Here is a 19,068-nt window from a genome sequence, read left to right on the forward strand (position 1 = left end):
AAGAAAATGTTGTTTTCAAGTGCAGCTGAAGGAGATTATTGGGGGCTATATTTTCACCTCAATGGCTGAGAGGTTTGTGATTCCAATCCATTAACCGAAAGTGAATGGAGTTAATTACAGGAAGGGTAACTGGTGCATAAATCATGGAGATTACTTTTTCACTGATTTTAGAGCCAGGAGGGACTTCCAGGAAGAAGCTGTAGAGGACAGGATATAGCAATCCATTCACACACGGTTCCTCCGTGATATCACAGTTGATCAGGACAGAGTTTACAGGTAAGATGTCCATGAAGTTCCTGTTCTCATGTTCACCACTGCTGTTGAGAACATACCCTCCAAATCCAAGGAGGTTTTGCAGTATGCAAGGGACAATTCAAGAATATCTGAATGTTGGGTTTCTTAATGAGAATCACAAATTTGAGGGTAGTAGTATTTGCTGTGTTGTCAGATGCATATTTATGGCTACTGAGGGAGAGCTGCTTTTGTATTGTACCATTAACAGCTTGAATCTCATACTCTCCAGTTGGAGAGATGATACTAAACTCTTCATCCCCATATTCATAGAGCCATTGGTTGTTGGTACTGAGGATTATCAGAACTGAGTGGTACATATCTACACTGAGAAGTGCAATCTCAAGCCTTCCACAACCATCAAGGTGTATGGATGGATACAAGTCGCACTTAAAGTCAGACGTACTGAACTGCTGGTTGGCACAATACCTTTGGATTCAACTCTCATTTATAATAGAGATAAAAACCATAACCTAACACCTTAACCTAGGGTTAGTAACCTTAACCTAATGCACGGCAATTTTTGTATTTTTCATTTTGAAAGATTAACTTTACCTTAGGATTAGTCAAAAGTCTGCAGGTCCCTCTCACCATAACTACATTAAGGGCAGCAGTTAGGGTCAGCAAGGCTTACCCATCACCTAGTTATGCACAGCAGTTAGGGTTAGCAAGTGTTAGCAATCTTAACCTAGGGTTGGGAACCTTGTCCAAATGCATGCCCTTTTTTTTGCATTTTTGAGGGGACAGTCAGCTTTAACCTAGAGTTAGCAAACTTAATTTAGAGTTTGTAAACTTGACCTACCAATGCTTCAGCTTAGTGTAACCACGAGCTAGCGCCTTGATATTATCGTTCAGGTTGTGACATGTATCACCTTTCCTGCATAATACCACTTTCCTGATCAGTCGTGTAGATTTCATGACGCTTATTCCAATTTATGTTCACTGAGCGGTTGAACACCCCACCCTCAAAGAGTTTTTTTTTTTTTTTTAAATTCCCAATGGTCAGAGACTGCTTAATAACTTGCCTTTTTACTGCTTTCACCTTTACTTTCTCACCACCACCTAAAATCTGAAAGGTATACAGCTTTGTTCTCAAACCGATCATATTGTTTCATATCGTTTATAATGGTTCCAACATGGTTACATGCGTCAACCTTGGTCACCTCCTGGCGGTTCTCCATATTGCTCAATCTATGGTAGCCTCCCTATTCAGTCCCTTATCCCTGAGGTCACACTCTATGACTCCCAGGTCTTTTTCAGTCTACCTCTCGCAACGCTATCCTTAATGTTCCTACTTCTCACTTTCTACACCCAACTGTCATCCCCCATGCCTGGCCCATCTACACTCAACTGTCATCCCCCATGCCTGGCCCATCTCACTCTACCCTTCCTCATCACAACACCAATACACTCCAGTATCATCCTTCCTCTCAACTCTTCAATCATAAACCTAGCCCCCCAGGCCTCGCATTCAAGGATGCTGTACACATCCATGTAATCACTGTCATTTCTGTACATTTGAGCATACGAATATCCTCTTCCAATGAATACCACAAATGGTTTCACAGCCATTTCATCTTCTGTTTTCCCCAACACCTTCTTATTCTTGTTTGAGAATTGGCTGTGGTCTGCGATGTAGTCAGCAGTGTCAAAGAGGTCTAATTACTTTTTCACAGCCTTTTAGAAGTCATCATTTTTATGTGCCAACACAAAGAATTCATATCTGTGAAAAAGAGTCGTGTTCTTTCTCCACAGATGTTTTTCATATACTGTACAGTCATCCCTCCTATAACGTGGCTAATATAGGCTTACAGCATGCTGTACTATAGTTTTTTGCATCATACATTCCATATGTTTCCATTATAAAGGGATAACCTAGACTGGACATTTTCCAAAGTTGCCCTTCTTACCCCAAATCTCACCCAAAGCCTCCAAAAAACAACCCACTGACATTCACTCTTCTGACATCCAAACACAGGAAGTTATTATCTAGAGGCCCCCCCAAGGGGGTAATCACACCAGCCACGAGCTGACACATATCTAGTGTGGTTTGGAATATGACCTTGACCTACTTCACCAATTTCGAACTCGTCTGAGATTTTCATCCTTACTACACACTTATAAAATTTTGTGATGATATCTTGAGCAGTTGCAAAGTTATCATGCTTACCAACACACAGACAGATAGATAAACTGAAGACAATACCAGCTTCGCTATCATGGCTGGGAAAAATACATAAGAATGGTTCCTAGACATTAATATAAAAAAGTTTAGGTCACTAACCTAACTGGCTCTGCTGGTCACACTCACTGTCCCCGGTGGACCCAGACCCCATTCTCTGTAGTCATTGTCAAGATGTGGTTGCCTGGTCCCCTTTGTCATTGGAGCCAAACCCTTCAAAGTCCATGGAGGAAATGATGGATATAACCTCTTCAACAAACTCAACACTGTCTTCGGGCTTGAATCATTGCCAGAGGATGGTCATTGTGAACCTTCCTGGCGAACTTAAAAAAAGTCTGTGATCCTCTTCTGTTGCTGAGCATTCACTCTCTCCCTAAACATCTCTGTGTACTGTCTCACATCACTGGCCACTAATGCAGCAGTCTGCTCGGCACAGTCCATATCTATGTCCTGGTTGGTGACGACGATGGTGAGCCTCTCACACAAATCAATTCTCTCAGCATTCTCGTTGCTATCCCTCCCGGTGCCCTTTCCTTTAGCTCTCTCTGTTCTTCATTCTCTTCCTGCAGCTGGTCCAACAGTTCCTCAGTGTCCAGGGTGGGGTCTGGGGCGTGAAGCTCCCGTATGTCAGCAGCATCGAGTTGTTCAATGCCAGTGACTCTCCATGCTTTGTCAACCACTGCGTCAACACTCTGTGGCTAGGTCGCTAAGTCATGCTTTTGGTCTGACAAAACTTACAAAACACTGCACCAGGCATGATGCACCGTGGCCTGTGTCAGCCCATTCTGGGCTTTGTCAATGGTGTCCACTCCTTTTTTTTATGCTGAATGACTTCCAAAAGTTGATGAGAGACTTTGCTTCCCTATAGTGCTGACATCATCACGCGTGACATTTGACTTTCGGTGGGCCGTCTGAGCTCCAATGCCTGAAAACTTGCCGCGATATATCTGTCTGTGACCGTGGTATATATTTTTTGGTCACATTATAGGTGATCGCATAAGTACAAATCCGTATTATACGATACTGCGTTATACGAGGGTTGACTGTACCTATGGTAAAAGTCATACACAAAGGTCCTGTGCAGCCCCAACATGGACACAGATACATAAATCAGCTTACTGAACATCGGCGTCATCTTGTTCAGATGGATGGCTATCAAGCTCTCTGTGAAGGCTTTAAAGCCCTTAAAGTTGGGTTTGCTAACGAGTTTTCATGCTCATTCTAGGCTTTTCACCAACTCTACATCTACCTGACTCCTCATGTTCTCCAAGGTCTTACCAAGATCGACTTGTTCTCGGGCCTGCAAAAATCTGTTTCAAACTCATTCCTAGCTCCTTTTAATTTCTGTGTACCTACCTTGATGTGGGACATCCAGAGACTCTGAACTCTAACACATGGTGTCCTAACTTCAAGCATTGCTTCAATGCTCGATAATGATGAGCACATCTTCTTGTCACACAGAATGGCTTGAGCTTATTAACTTTATCCACTTGGATATCCTCTGCTGCTAGGGGATAGTTGTGGAAGTTGTGTAGGTACTGGGGGTACACTAGTTCCACTTCTAGGATATAAAACTTTTTTGTGTCAATGGGCATATGCTCTATATTGTCTATATCTTCCACCCACTTGAAGTTGCCTGTGGGTAGGCAGTGAGACACTGTCCAGCCACAGTGATTATTAGCATCATAGCAGGCAATGGTGCTATTAGGTTTTCGTTGTATTCATCCATAGCTGGATGATTAGCCTTAGGTTATCTGTGGTAATAGTACTAAAGTGTCCTCGAATCCTCTTCTCCACCTTCAGTAGCATCTCAGGGTCTTGGATAAGTCTAGTTCAACTCCTCTGTGCTTGAGCAGGACATCCCACAATAACTTTGATTAGGAGAGGTAGTGTGCAGGATCCAAGTAATATGTCTTTAGGCATGTATCTCTGAAGTTCTCATGCATATCAGCAAGAAACGGAGTACGTCATACCTTGCTACACAGTGAGGTTACGCAAAATAAAAACCCACTGCATAGTGAATTTTTGTGAAACAAAGTTGAAATAACATGGCTTCAGTGGGGATAGAGAGGGGGAAGGCTTGGACTGCATAACCTAAATTCTTATTTAAAAAAAAAAAAAAAAAAAAAAAAAAAAAAAAAAAACTTTTAGGTTTAGCCTTGGCACCCCTCAGTAGCACCATGCTTTCCACTAGGGGTAGCATCCTTACCAGACGTAATTTCCATGTCACAAGTTTCAGTATTTCACTCACACACAAAAAAGTTATTACTGTACTTCACTTAAAATTGTACATCGTACTATGTTGCTTGCCATTCCCAATGGTGTGCTGAGAAGCAGGATTTGCTAGTTAAGTAGTGTTGGAATATTCCTGATGATTCTCGTAGTTCGGTTACGTGTCAGAGTTGCCGGTTAGCCTGCTGTTTATATACGAAGGTATTTTGTAAGCTATACATTAATTTTTGTGCTCTTTTTCTCTATAATGTTTTATTTATGTGACCATTAAATTATGTAATTTTATCTCAGTCTGTATGCTTAATAATTTAATGTGCTATGCAGTGTAAGAAACCTGTGGGATGTTTTGGATGTCTCTGATTTGGTAACTGTAGGTGCTAGAGCAAACAAGAAGCTTCAAGAGTAATGCAAGGCTATATAAGGATGGGGAGGGGACTAGAACAGTTTTCAGTTCAGTCTAAGTATACTGTAGTTCAGTGTCAGTATCAGTGCAGTGAAAATTATATAACTCTGGTACTTGTGTTGAAGTGAAGTTGGCAAGCATTATGAGTAATTGCAGTTATTGAAGACTGTATGGCTCAGGCACTTGTGAAAACAGTGAAGTTGGGAGGCATTAAATGTAATTATTTGGAAAATAACGACAGTGAACTTGAGACGCCAGTGTTTATTTACAATGCCTGAGCTGATCTGTTTTGTTGTACACCTAAAGGCTGCTTAACCCTTTAACCGTGGGCTTCTTTTGCTTTTTCTTGCGGCTCCCGGGGGCATATTCACGCTCCAACAGACTCTCTAAAAATATTTGCCAAAAATCAGTAATTAGTCCTAGAATATTAAAATCATATATGCTTATGGCACATACCTTCAGCTTTCTCCTGGGGTGTTTCTTGAGCCTTCGTCGAGTACCGTAGGACTTGTGGAGACCTCTGAAGTTGGGTAACAAAGTCTCCACTTTACACTTCCCGACAACCAGTAATATGATTACCACAGCCTGATATTATCACTAGAAACACTATTCTATGATTCTCAAATAGTTTGGAATCCATACTCCAAAAAAAAAAACCACTGTGAGAGAAATGAAAATTACGAGGGTGTATGACCTTCCCACTTGCGCTAGTTCGCCGCTGGTGTTCTGTCATTTATTATTCATAAAAACACTCACAGTTTATATTTCTATTACTATATAACACTTATATATATCTACAGTCTTTATCCATAAGTTTCCTTCAGTAATAGTAGTTTATTGTCACTGTAGGCATTCAATTTCTTTTAGTAAAATACGTAGCATTCACTTTCTCGTCCTGTATACTAGCATTGAGAGTGAATGTCACTTTCACCTTCACTCTCATAACTCATAGTATTCATACATGCAAGAGTGAAACTTTCACTTTCATTACTCTTAGTGTATATACTCGTATTCTTATACTACTACTCATTTACATTTCTATTTACGTTCTCTATTTTATTTACATTATTTACATTTCTATTTTATTTACACTGTGTTATGCACTGTCACTTGAAGTAACTTATAAAACTATTTTCCACTGTTCACTTATATTTACATTCATTGCTTTCACTTGCTGTTTACACATTATTTACAACTCCACTTGCACTGTTTTACTCAATAGAAAGATCGCAGTCACTCTTTATCAATTGTCAGCCCTTTACCTCTTTCCACACGAGGTTTAGTAGGGGGTAAAGGTCACAGGGCCCTTTGCATGGGGCTAAAAAGCGGCGGAAGTTAGCAGGAGCGAATCAGACGTACTTTCACTTTGAAAGACGACAGTGAACTGATAGTGGTGGCCTCCTGCCGCCTGGCTAGGGTGAGTGCAATACTACCAACTTCAGCTTTGTGAGACCAGCTAATATATAGCAATGTAATGATTGGCAGGAAACCAAGACAATACATAATAAATTAGGTAGTTCCAGGTGAATGTAAATATCACTTAGGCTTCTCCCTTCCCTCCTTATATGTATATTTATTACGAAAATAGATTATACGGCATATTTCAAGGGGAAATAAACAGCGAAAATTAGTGAACGAGTGCAAGTGAGGTGTTGTCAGGTGATAATTAGCCAATTCCAGGTGTATGGCACTATCACTTACCTTATTTCTTTTTTGTATATATTATTTGGTATAAGAATAGGGCATAGGGCTTATTTCAATGGATGAAATCAGTGGAAAATTCCAGGGAAGATTTACTTAGCGTAGAATACAGTGTGGTGGCCTGCAATAATTAGGTAGTTCCAGGTGAATGTAAATATCACTTAGGCTTCTCCCTTCCTTTCTTATATATATTTTTATTATGAAAATAGATTATACGGCATATTTCAAGAGGAAATAAACAGCGAAAATAAGCGAACGAGTGCATGTGAGGTGTTGTCAGGTGATAATCAGCCAATTCTAGATGTATGGCACTCTCACTTACCTTATTTCTTTCTTGTATATATTATTTGGTATAAGAATAGGGCATAGGGCTTATTTCAATGGATGAAATCAGTGAAAAATTCCAGGGAAGATTTACTTAACGTAGCACTGCCGGGCAGGCGAGAGGATAGTGTAATGGAGGGGAGGTAGGGAGGGGAGTCAAGAATGGGGAGAAATGACTAAATTGTCAACAATGGATGGGAGTACAGATGAGGTTAGGAGTGCTGACTAGTGTTGGACATTGGCAGTACTGATAGATGATACAAGCCACCACTTGAAATCCCGGGTGAATTCAAAATAACACAGAATCACAAAAGTGACTCCACGCGGTATGATCCCTTGCTCCCAAGCGTCACGAAAGTGACACCCCGCGGTTAAGGGGTTAATCTATCTATCTATCTATTGCCAGACGCCTCAATCCCATTTGGGGTGGCCACAAACAAATCGCCTCCAAGTCGCCCTGTCCCCCGCCATTTCACTACCCTGCTCCCAACTCACACCCCCCTCTCTCATATACCTCTCCACCCCATCCCTCCATCTCATCCTCGGTCTCCCCCTCCCTCTTCCACCCTCCACCTCACTCGCATACACTCTCTTCGTCAGTCTTTCACCCTCCATCCTCTCCACATGGCCAAACCACCTCAGTGTGTTCCTCACAACGCTTCCTATCACATCCACATCAACACCACAACGCTCCTTTATATCCTCATTCGTCAGCCTGTCTCTCCACGTGACTCCACAAGCTCCTCTTAAATAACTCATTTCCACTGCTCTCACTCTTGACTTGTGTCCTTCCAACAACAAGGGGTTAAGAAGCTGGTATTTATTTACAATGCCTGAGCTGATTTGTGTTGTTGTACACCTAAAGGCTGCCTCTAGGAAGAACAACTCACTGGGCAATGTCCTTCCCATACTGAACTACTCAATGGCAGTGTGGGTCATGGACATAACAGTCATGCCAGGAATGGGAACTTGAGAAAAATGCTGCAGTGAGTCTAACCTTCAAAATGGAGGCAGAGGGTGTACAGACGAGAAGCCAGGAAAGGCAGGACAAGATGTCACTGGCTGCAATCATGAAGCTATTGCAGGCACAAAGTGTACAACAACAAGAACGAATTGCAGGCACAGAATGAAGAACAGGAAGAACTCAAAGAATAATTACAGGCACAGAATGAAGGAGAGAAAGAACTATATGAACAGCTTCAAGAGGCATGACTAGGAGGCGGTGGCACAATCGGTAAAGAGGTAGCCTGCAGTCATACCGGACCCAAGTTCAAATCCCTGCTGTGGCAGGGAACAGTTTATGGATCTGAATTTCACTAAATCAGACTTTCCTGATCTACCAAAAGACCCGCCGACATGTCGTAAAAATACCCCCACTAATACCATTACACCAGTCCTGTATGAGACAGCCCTAGCATGTATTCAATATGGACAGTGGGTGTTAGCGCCAAAGTGTTGACATGAAGAGGTGAATGGCATGTACGAGGACTACTGAGACTTGATAGCAGGCTGTGAAGCCTATGCCCAGAGTTGGACACATTAAAAAAAAAAGGGGGGGGGGGGATTACAACTGAGGATGCAAGGACAGCTAGAGGCTTTCATGGGGGAAATGAAGGAAGAACAGCAACAGTTTAAGGAGGAAGTAGATACCAAACTAGAGCAGCAGAAGTATGAGGTAAGCAATAATGTGACACAGTGCAGACAGCATGTAGATGACCAGTTCAAAATTAGTGAGAGAATAGTGATGGAGTGTGGACAGCAAGTAGATGATGAGTTGATGCATGTAGATGATGAGCTGAAGCATGTAGATGACCATTTGAAGATAATTAGTAAGAGAACTGAGGCTACAGAGAAATACTGCACTGCTGGGCCTAAGGTTGGTGTGCAGGGAGCATATGAAAAAAATAGACAATGTATGATGAATCTTGACAGATCCTAAGCATCTAAAGGTAGCATTACAGGGTCGAATAATCAGGATGTTGGAGTTTTAAGTCCTGGACTTAATTATGATGCCCCAGTTTTTAGGATACAAACCAGTGAAGTGCATGGCTATAATTGGGGTCCAATTAAAATGAAACCTCAGGAATTTGATGGCAAAGTATCTTGGGAAGCTTACTGAGTGCAGTTTTAGTTACTTGCTGATCAGATTTTTTTTTTTTTTTTTAAATGCAAAGAAGGAACCAAAGGCCGCGAGCTCACAATTAATGTTCCTTCCAAGAGAAAAACAAAATACAAGAGAGAGCCAAATTCAAGATCTGATCATTTCAAGATGCCTGGACACACTGAGTTTGAAAGACTGGAGATCATGGGAAGCAGGAAACACAAACAGAGGGAGACAGTTCCAGAGTTGACCTGTTGCATAAATGAAGGACTGGGAGTAGCTGTTAACTCTTGCATTAGAGAGTTGGACAGAAAAGGGAAGAGAGTTTGCTGCTAGACGGGTGCTATGTGCCCGTCATAGAGGTGGAGGAATCCAGAAGAGCAGTGACCACTGAAGTAGCGATAGAAAAGAGATAAAGGTGCAACAGTCCGACGAAAAGACAGAGGTTGAAGGGGGTCAGTAAGAGGAGGAGAGTCAATGAGATGAAAAGCCTTTAGGATGATACGCAGAGAGCAGTGCAGCTTGCTACTGGCCTTACAGGTGCTGCAATGGAAATTCTGGGCCAGATGTCAGGAGAGGAGAGGAGCAGTTATCAGTCCTTAGTGGAAGTGCTGGAGTGCAGATATGGGACCATGTGCCAGACTGAGGTTTACAGGGCAAGATTCTGGACCTGTGTATGGGCTCAAGGCAAATCCCTACAGCAGCTTGCTCATGACCTGGAGAATATGGCATACAAGGCGCACTCTGGAGCAGCACCTAACCTGCTGGCTATTCTTCTGAAGGACCAGTTCATCAATGCTCTTGCTAGTGCAGAGTTGAAATATCAAGTGAAGCAGGAACAACCCAGAAGCATGCAAGAGGCACTAGCTAAGGCTGTAGAATTTGAGTCCTATGTCAGGTTCAGTACATCCACTTTTCAGGCAGGTCACAGTGCAGGATTCAAAGCAAGAAAGGCGCAGGTACATGACACAGAAAAATTTGAAGGAAGTTACTGGTACTGTGAAAAGCCAGGGCATAGGAAAGAGAACTGTTATAAGAGGAAGAGGGAATGGGAGAAGATCAGAGGAAGTTGCGGGTGCAGGTATTGTGAGAGGCCAGGAAATCGGAAAGTGGATTGTTACAAATGGAAGAGTGAACAGGAGGAGCTCAGAGGAGATTGCTGGTACTGCAAGAAGCCATGACACAAGAAGGTGGACCGTTACAAATGGAAGACAGGGCAAGAACGGAACAGTGCAAGGAAGCCCACGATTGCAGCAAACAGGTGTTGAACATGTGGTGAGGTGGGACACTTCAGCTAGGACTGTCCCAATGCGAAGGATGGCAAGAAGGCTGCAGAAGATGAGAGGGATAAGGGCAAATTAGTAAAGACTGGTGACAAGGGGCAACAACCAGCCAGTTTTTTCCAAGACACCCCACCAATGAGGAAATGCAAGAGAACTTAATGGATAGCGTGCAAGAAGAAGGAAGAACAGACAGCAAGCACTGTAGCAGGAATGGGAATCTTAGCAAGAAATGCCACTGTACTGTAGTGACAGGGCCAGTGTCAACTGAAGAAGACCTGAAGAGGATGCAGATGGAGGATGAAGATTTACAATCAGTGCTAGAATGGCTCCAGCGGAGTACAGTTCGACCATCTTGGGAAGAGGTTTCCAGATTCAGCCCTGCGACTAAGAGCTACTGGAGTCAGTGGGACCTTCTTCGTTTGAACAACGGACTAAAGGAGTGTCAGTGGGAGACACCCGATGGCCTCAGTAAGTATTGGCACCTGGTGGTTTCGAAGAAAATGAGGTCTGAGATCTTGGACGAGTCTCATAACCAGATCATGAGTGGGCAACTGGGAATGAAGAACCTCTTAAGTCAGCTGCAACAGAGGTTCTACTGGACTGTCATGAGTCAGGAGGTTGAAGAGTGGTGTCGGGCCTGTGATGCATGTCGTGCCAAGATGGGACCCAAGAAACATGGATGCACCCCTCTCCAGCTGTACCAAGTGGGTGCACTGATGGAAGGAGTCATGGTGGACATTGCTGGACCTCTGCCATTCACCAAAAGAGGAAACCGGTATATATGTCGTCATGGACTACTTCACAGTGACCAGAATCCTATGCCATCCCTGATCAAGGGGCTGCGACTGTTGCTCAGGTGTGTTGGTTGACTAGTTTTTCTGTTGTTTTGGGATGCCGCAAGAGCTACATTCAGACCAGGGTAGAAACTTCGAGTCTGCTGTGTTTTGTGAGTGCTGCAAGTTACTGGGGATCAAGAAGACTTGAACGAACTAAGGCCACAGTCAGATAGGACAATGGGGAAATTCAACTGGACCCTGGGACAAGAACTGGTCAAGTACTGTGTTAAGGGACAAACAGAATGGGACCAGAAATTATCTGCATTGCTGATGGCATATCGGTCTGCATCCCATGAGTCTACTGGCTACACACCTGCAAAACTGATGCTGGGCCAAGAGTTATGTTTACGCATTGACTTGTTAACGGGAAGACCACCTGGTGAAGAGATGCCTACAGACACCTCCAGCTATGCGAAACATCTTCAGGAAAGGCTGGATGAGGTCCATCACCAAGTGCAAGGAGCCCTAAAGTTTTCAGGCGAAGTGATACAGTGCAAGTATGATGCCAAGGCAAGCGAGGTGAGCTTCAAGGATGGTAGGAAAGTTTGGTTATACAATCCTCTGCAGAGGAAAGGACAGTCACCGAGGCTACAGAGCCTGTGGGCTGAGCCTTACAATGTGTTGGACCGCCTATCAGACGTAATGTACCGGATTCTGGAAGGCAGGAAGTCTCGCCCAAAGGTGAGACACGTGAATCATCTGTGGCAGTACCACAGGCCAGGAAGTATAGCTGGGACGTCTCCAAGGAACTGTGCTCTCCCACAGCTGAAGATGTTGAGGAGGATCAAGGAGCTGAAGTGCAAGAGGCCAGTGACAGTTTCCCAAGAGAAGAAGTGCATCAGCAAGAGGACCAAAACATTCCAGGAGGAGTGGACTGTGTGGAGGAGCAAGGACGTCGTCGGAAGCGGCACAGGAGAAGACCTGATAAGTTGAAGGATTATTTTGTGTATAATTAAGTGTTTAGTTTGGATGAAGGATTATATTTGTATACACTGTGTAGTTTTGTCAGGATGACAAAAGGATTGGGGAGGAGGTAGTGTTGAGAAGAGGGATTTGCTAGTTAGGTAGTGCTGTGATATTCCCGATGATTCTAGTAGTTCGGTTATGTGTCAGAGTTGCCAGTTAGCCTGCTGTTTGACTGCAGAGGTAATCTGTAAGATGTGCATTAATTTTTGTGCTCTTTTTCTCTATAATGTTTTGTTTATGTTACTGTTTTGTTAAATTATGTAATTTTATGTCTGTTTGTATGCTTAATAAGTTAGTGTGTTATGCAGTGTAAGAAAACTCTGGCATGTTTTGGTAACTGTAGGTGCTCGAGTAAACTAGAAGCTTCGTGAGTAATGCAAGTCTATATAAGGACAGGGAAGGGACTAGAGTAGTTTTCAGTTCAGTTTGAGTGTAGTGCAGTTCAGCATGTCAGTGCAGTGACAACTGTATAGCTCCGGTACCTGTGAAAACAGTGACGTTGGCACGCATTAAGTGTAACTGCAGTTTGTGAAGACTGTTTAGCTCCGGTACTTATGAAAACAGTGAAGTGAAGTTGGCAGGCATTAAGTTTTATTGCAGTTAGCGAAGATTGTATAGCTCCGGTACTTGTGAAAATAGTGAAGTTGGCAAGCATTAAGTGTAATTATTTTGAAAATAAAGACAATGAACTTAAGAACCCAATGTTTATTTTCAACGCTTGGGCTGATCTGTGTTCTTGTACACCTAGAAGCTGCCTCTAGGAAGAACAACTCACTGGGCAACGTCCTTCCTATACTGAATTACTGCTGTTGGAGCCTCTGGTAGTGTGGGACAGTGATATAACAGGTGTTTCAATGGCCTTCCACGCACAGAATGGAATGAAATGCAGATGATCACAGCAAATATAAACACTGGGCAACAATCTTGGCTTAATCAACTGACTGGAAGGCAGCATTATCAGCTAAGAGGGAGTTGTTTATGCATGGCAGACATGATTTCCAAGTCACAAGTTTCAATATTTCACACACAAAAAGTTACCACTTAATACGCACACTGCACTGTTTGTTAAACACTTCATGTTAAGCACTTGCACTGTTATTTGGTGATAGCAATAGAGTTTCAGTGACCTTTCATGCGCAAAAAGGAAAAAAAACAGATGATCACAGTGAATATAAACAATGGGAGGCCATCTTGGCTCATTCAGCTGACTGGGAAGCACTGGACCAGCAAATTTCCAATCATTTCGCCATCATTATTCCAAAAATATGTCTAACTTTTTGTTCATCATTATTGCAGGGTAAACACTCATTTGATGTAGTGGTGCTCTCGGGTGTCTGCCTTTTCCTCTCCTCCTCCTTCCTTATTTACTTCTATCCTTTTCTGCCTTTCGTTATTTCATTCTTTCCTCATCCTTCTGCATACAGGTGACTTTACACTCCCTCTTCCGCCTTTCTTTCCTTCATTCTTCCCTCTTCCTTCTGCCCATGGGTGACTCTCCATTGAGTGACAAGCCAAATGGTTTCCTGTACACCAGGAAACCATTTACTACGCTGGGTGGTAACCATATAACCAAATTATGGCGCCTGGTGGTTTAGCGGTTAATTACGACACTCTAGTCGGATTCAGCCGGTGAAGGTTTATATCCAAGGGATGGTTGGGGTTTACTGCTCATGTTCTACCACACAGGGATAAGTGAGGCTGGTCACTCTCATCTTAAATGTCAAGACCAACTTGCCTAGCCCTAAGAGCCTACGCTCCTCCTTGGGCAACGTAGGCTTGGATGATGGATGGATAGATAAACAATCGAAAGCTGACTTCATTTTGTTTGTTTTGTTTCGTTTTTAAAGGCTCGAACATGCTTACATGTGTCGGCCTTGGTCACCTAATGGCGGCTCTCCATGCTGCACAATATATTGCACCCTCCCTGTTCAGTCCCTTAACCCTGAGGTCACACTTAATGACCTCATCCCATGTCTTTCTCGGTCTATCCCCTCATAAACCCACCCCCAATATTAACACTTCTAACCTTCCTCACCCATTTATCATCCCCCATCCTCTCAACATGCCCAAACCATCTCAATCTACCTCTCCTCATCACAACACCAATACACTCCAATCCCATCCTACCTCCCAACTCTTCCATTGTAAACCCAGCCCCCCCCAGACCTTACACGCAGGGACGCACTACACATCCACCAAATCACTGTCATTTCTGTACGTCTGAGCCTGCGAATATCCTCCTTCTATACTGTCCAGGTCTCACTACCATACAGCATAACACTCCTAACACATCTATCTATCTATTGCCAGACGCCTTAATCCCGTACAGGGTGGCCACAAACAAATCGCTTCCATGTTGCCCTGTCCCCCGCCATTTCATTGCCCCGCTCCCAACTCACACCCCCCTCTCTCATATACCTCTCCACCGCATCCCTCCATCTCATCCTCAACCTCGCCCTCCCTCTTCCCCCCTCCACCTCACCCACATACACGCTCCTCATCAGTCTCCCACCCTCCATCCTCTCCACATGGCCAAACCAACTCAGTGTGTTCCTCCTAACGCTTCCTATCACATCCACATCCACACCACAACGCTCCTTTATATGTATCCTCATTTGTCAGCCAGTCTCTCCATGTGACTTCACAGGCTCCTCTTAAATAACTCACTTCCACTGCTCTCACGCTTGACTTCAACAACGTCCAAGCTTCACTTCCATACATTAGAGTTGGTATCACAATACTGTCATGTAGTAACTTTTTCACTTCCATGCTCACTTCCCTATTTCTTATCACTGCTTTCAAGGAACTAGCAACCTTTCTTCCTTGTTGTACCCTTTCAAGCACTTCACCCTCCAAATTTCCATCCTTACTCATCACACTACCCAAGCACTAAAATGTACTCACATTTTCCAATTCCTCACCATCCAACCTCACTGTACATTCACTGACTTCACCTCTCTCAAAGACCATCACTTCACTCTTCCCTACATTCACCTTTAGATTCCGTTTCTTACACACTCTCCCAAACTCATCCACCAAGCCTTGCAGCTCCCCTTCGTCTTCACTCAACAACACAGTATCATCTGCAAACAACAGCACAGGGAATTTCCAAACACTAACACATGCTGCATACAAAGACCCCTTAGCATGTAGGGAGAGTCCTCTCAATGTCAGGAGAGGCAAGAGTTCCATGAACTCCTTCCAACCACTTCCCGCCCTAGCCACGGAGCTAGCTCCAGTCCCACCTCCAGCACACAACATGTCTCCCAAATAACAAAACTCTTCCACACACTCAAGAGATTCACCAGCAAGTTCAATCCTTTCACGCCTGACAATCTCCACCTGCTCTCCCCGACACGCCATGCACATTAAATCAGCATTATCTCGCAGTCTACCTCTGATACCACTACATCTCTTGTGCACCCATTTATCACAAACACTGCACAAGATGGAATTACTTCCCACGCCCTTGTGGCACACTGCACATGGCCACTCTCCCTCGTCTTTGACAGTACTGCCATCAACCCTAGATATCATCACTTTTGTTTTATCTGCATTTACCCTTAAGCCCTTGTGCCCCATACCATCTCTCCACTTCCTAAACCTTCCCTCTGCCTCCCTTTCGTTCTCTGCAAGCAACACCAAATCATCAGCATACAACATCTCCCACGGAAGTCCGTTTCTGAAGTAACGTGAGAGGGCTTCAAGTACCATGATAAACAACATGGGACTCAAAACTGACCCCTGATGCACACCAACATTCACGGAAAACTCATCACTCAAATCTCCATTCACTCTTACCTGGGTGGAAGCACCCACATACATAGCCATTACCACCCTAACCAGCCACTCCTCCAAGCCAAGCTTTCTCATTGCCCACTTCACCACCTCTCTAGGGACTCTGTCAATGGCCTTTTCCAAATCAACAAAAACAAAATAAAGATCCCTTTTCTTACCAATATATTTTTCCTGAAGCTGTCGAACAATGAATATGGCTTCAGCGGTCCCCCTACCTGGCATAAACCCAAACCGCATCTCATCAATATTCACTCTTTCTCAAATCATACCTTCTAAAACTCTCTCCATTATCTTCATTATCTGATCTAAAAGCTTTATACCTCTATAATTTCCTCTTTCCAGGGCATCACTCTTCCCTTTATACACATTTACAATTACACTCATCAGCCAATCATCTGGGACAACACACTCATAAATAATCATATTTATCAGGTCAGTGACTAACCTCCCCCCTATATCTCCTGAGACCTTCAACATATCGGCAGTCAACCCAGACACACCCACTGCCTTCTCCACCTTCATCCTGCCTATTGCCTCACTCACAGTAGCAGCATCAATCAAAGGCCAAGGGCCAAACACTGGATCTGCTGGCTCCAAACCTTCCCTGTCCCAGTCAAACTCCTCATTCAACAACCGGCTCTAATGCTCTCTCCATGCATCTTTAATATCCTCACTGTTCACCACTACTCTTCCTTCATCATTCTTCACACACTGCTCACCTATAATATCCCAATTATCCCTCTCCATCTGATTTGCTACCTTAAATATCATATTTTTCCTTTCCCCATAACTTAGGTTATCAAGTAAAAGTCTCTGTGACTCAGACCTTGCCCTGTATACCTCTCTTCTAGCCCTACGCTTAGCAGCCAAGTATTCCTCCTTGCTACCACCCTTCTTCCATTTCCAAAAAAAGCCTTCTTTTCTCCTTAACTGCAGCTTCTACACCCTCATCCCATCACCAAGTTACTTTATTTCTTGGTGGTCCTCTTGTCCAACCGCATATTACATCAGTAACTCTCAAGAGATTGTTCTTGAGGGCTCTGTACTGTTCATTAACGCCTCTGTCTACGGCTCCCTGTTCAGCCATCACCCTCCTCATCTCTCTATAGAAGGCATCCCTTACTACTTGGTTTTCCAGCTTCCATTTTTTCCTCTTAGGTATATAAGTCCTCTTTTTCATCACTCATTCTTTAAGCATCATATCACAAATCAAGAGTTTGTGCTGCTGCACACACTCCTCACTTCCTATAACTTTAACATCCCTCAATAACCTCCTATCAGCCATCCTAACCAGAAAATAATCTATCTGACTGATATTTCCCCCAGACTCATACGTAATTAACCTACTCTCACTTTTCCTAAAATACGTGTTACACACAATCATGTCCGTTGCCTCCCCAAACTCGAGCATCCTTTCCCCTTCCGCATTCCTTATACCATATGCACATCCCCCATGTACTCCTTCATAACCTTGTGCTGCTTCACCTACATGACCATTTAAGTCCCCTCCCAAAACCACTATCTCATCATCCCGCATACCACCTACTACATGTATTATACATTACTGTAAGTATGAAAAATGGAACCAAAATTATAACTACACTACCAAATCATGATCAGCTTAATTTTAACACACACCTGATGTCCGGCTTGAGCAACAGCCTTGTTCAACTTGTCATCAGAATAGCGCTTCTTTTCCTCCAATTCAGACAATGTGCGTGTCACATCCCGCAGCCGTTGCTCTGACTTTTGCTGTGATTCCTTCAGTTCTGCAAGTTGACGCTCAAGACTCGCAACACGAGCCATGGCGTCATCCTGTCAAAGATGCATACTGGTCATGAAGAGACAATTATGGGGAGAAAATGAAAGTAAAATAAAATATTCAAATTATATACTTGACATCAGAATGTCCCTGTACTAGAACCTGACTCTCCCAAAATTGTTCCACTTAGGATAAAGACTAGATACCAGTATGTAAAATCCATCCTGGACAATTTATCAACCAACAAAGCTCCAGGTCTAGGTGGAATTCCTCCAATCATTTTGAAAAAGCGTTCCACAGAACTTGCTCCCATTCTTGCTAAATTATATAGACTGCATGCATAACTTTTCATTCCCTAATTCTTGGAACAAAGTCAATATCTACCCAATCCTGAAGAAAGGAAGTTCCACTGACCCCTCTGATTACAGACCAAGAACTATCACATCTTTTCTTGGTTAAGTATTTGAGACTGTAATTAATAAGCACATTGTTAAACATCTTGAATCCAGCAACTTAATTAGTGATTGAGAGTATGGTTCTTGTCACGAAAGATCCACTGTTGATATACTCAATCCATTCATCAGTCAATTGACCATCATGAGGAAGCCCATGCACTAGCCCCTGACATTACTAAAGCTTCTGACAGTGTGTGGCACCGTCTCCTGCTATCCAAACTCCCCTGCTATGACCTACCATCTTTTGCTCCAATGATTTCCTCCTGTCTCAGTGACAGAGAGATATGAGTAAAAGCAGGTGATGTATATTCTAATTTCCATTCAATTAATGCAGATGTGCAACAGGGATCAGTCTTGGCTCCAACCCAATTCCTAATTCATATTAATGATCTCTTATCTATCACCCATAACCCCATTCACTCATATGCAGATGACTCAACACTTCACAGCTCATTCACACTTACACATCTATTCACAAAGTTTTATATCTGTAACTCACAACCCTGTACAGCAATCTCCATAAATCAATACTTATCTAAGATCATTGGCTGGGAACAAAATAACATTTTCTCATTTAATGCTAGGAAAACCAAATATATACAGTTTACTAACAGACAGATATTGCCTGATTCCTATCTTACCTTCAATGCTACTAATATTCCTATCTCTAAAAGTACTGAAATTCTCGGTGTTTCACTTAACGATTCCCTCGCAGGACCTCTCACGTTAGATCA

At 43.2% G+C, this 19,068-nt stretch overlaps 1 protein-coding gene across 4 annotated transcripts in view; it reads right to left on the bottom strand.

The window, feature by feature from the left end:
- Positions 1-19,068, bottom strand: part of LOC145395050 (uncharacterized) — a 1,083,039-nt gene that overhangs the window by 249,376 nt on the left and 814,595 nt on the right. For all 4 annotated transcript variants that reach the window (XM_080268801.1, XM_080268802.1, XM_080268803.1 and 1 more), the window contains exon 30: positions 17,756-17,932. In XM_080268801.1, coding sequence (XP_080124927.1) covers positions 17,756-17,932 — 177 coding nt within the window. The remainder of the gene's footprint in view (positions 1-17,755; positions 17,933-19,068) is intronic.

This window comes from Coenobita brevimanus, chromosome 29, assembly GCF_032717465.1.
Source record: "Coenobita brevimanus isolate Jiangsu-jjx chromosome 29, ASM3271746v2, whole genome shotgun sequence".
NCBI classification, from domain to species: domain Eukaryota; kingdom Metazoa; phylum Arthropoda; class Malacostraca; order Decapoda; family Coenobitidae; genus Coenobita; species Coenobita brevimanus.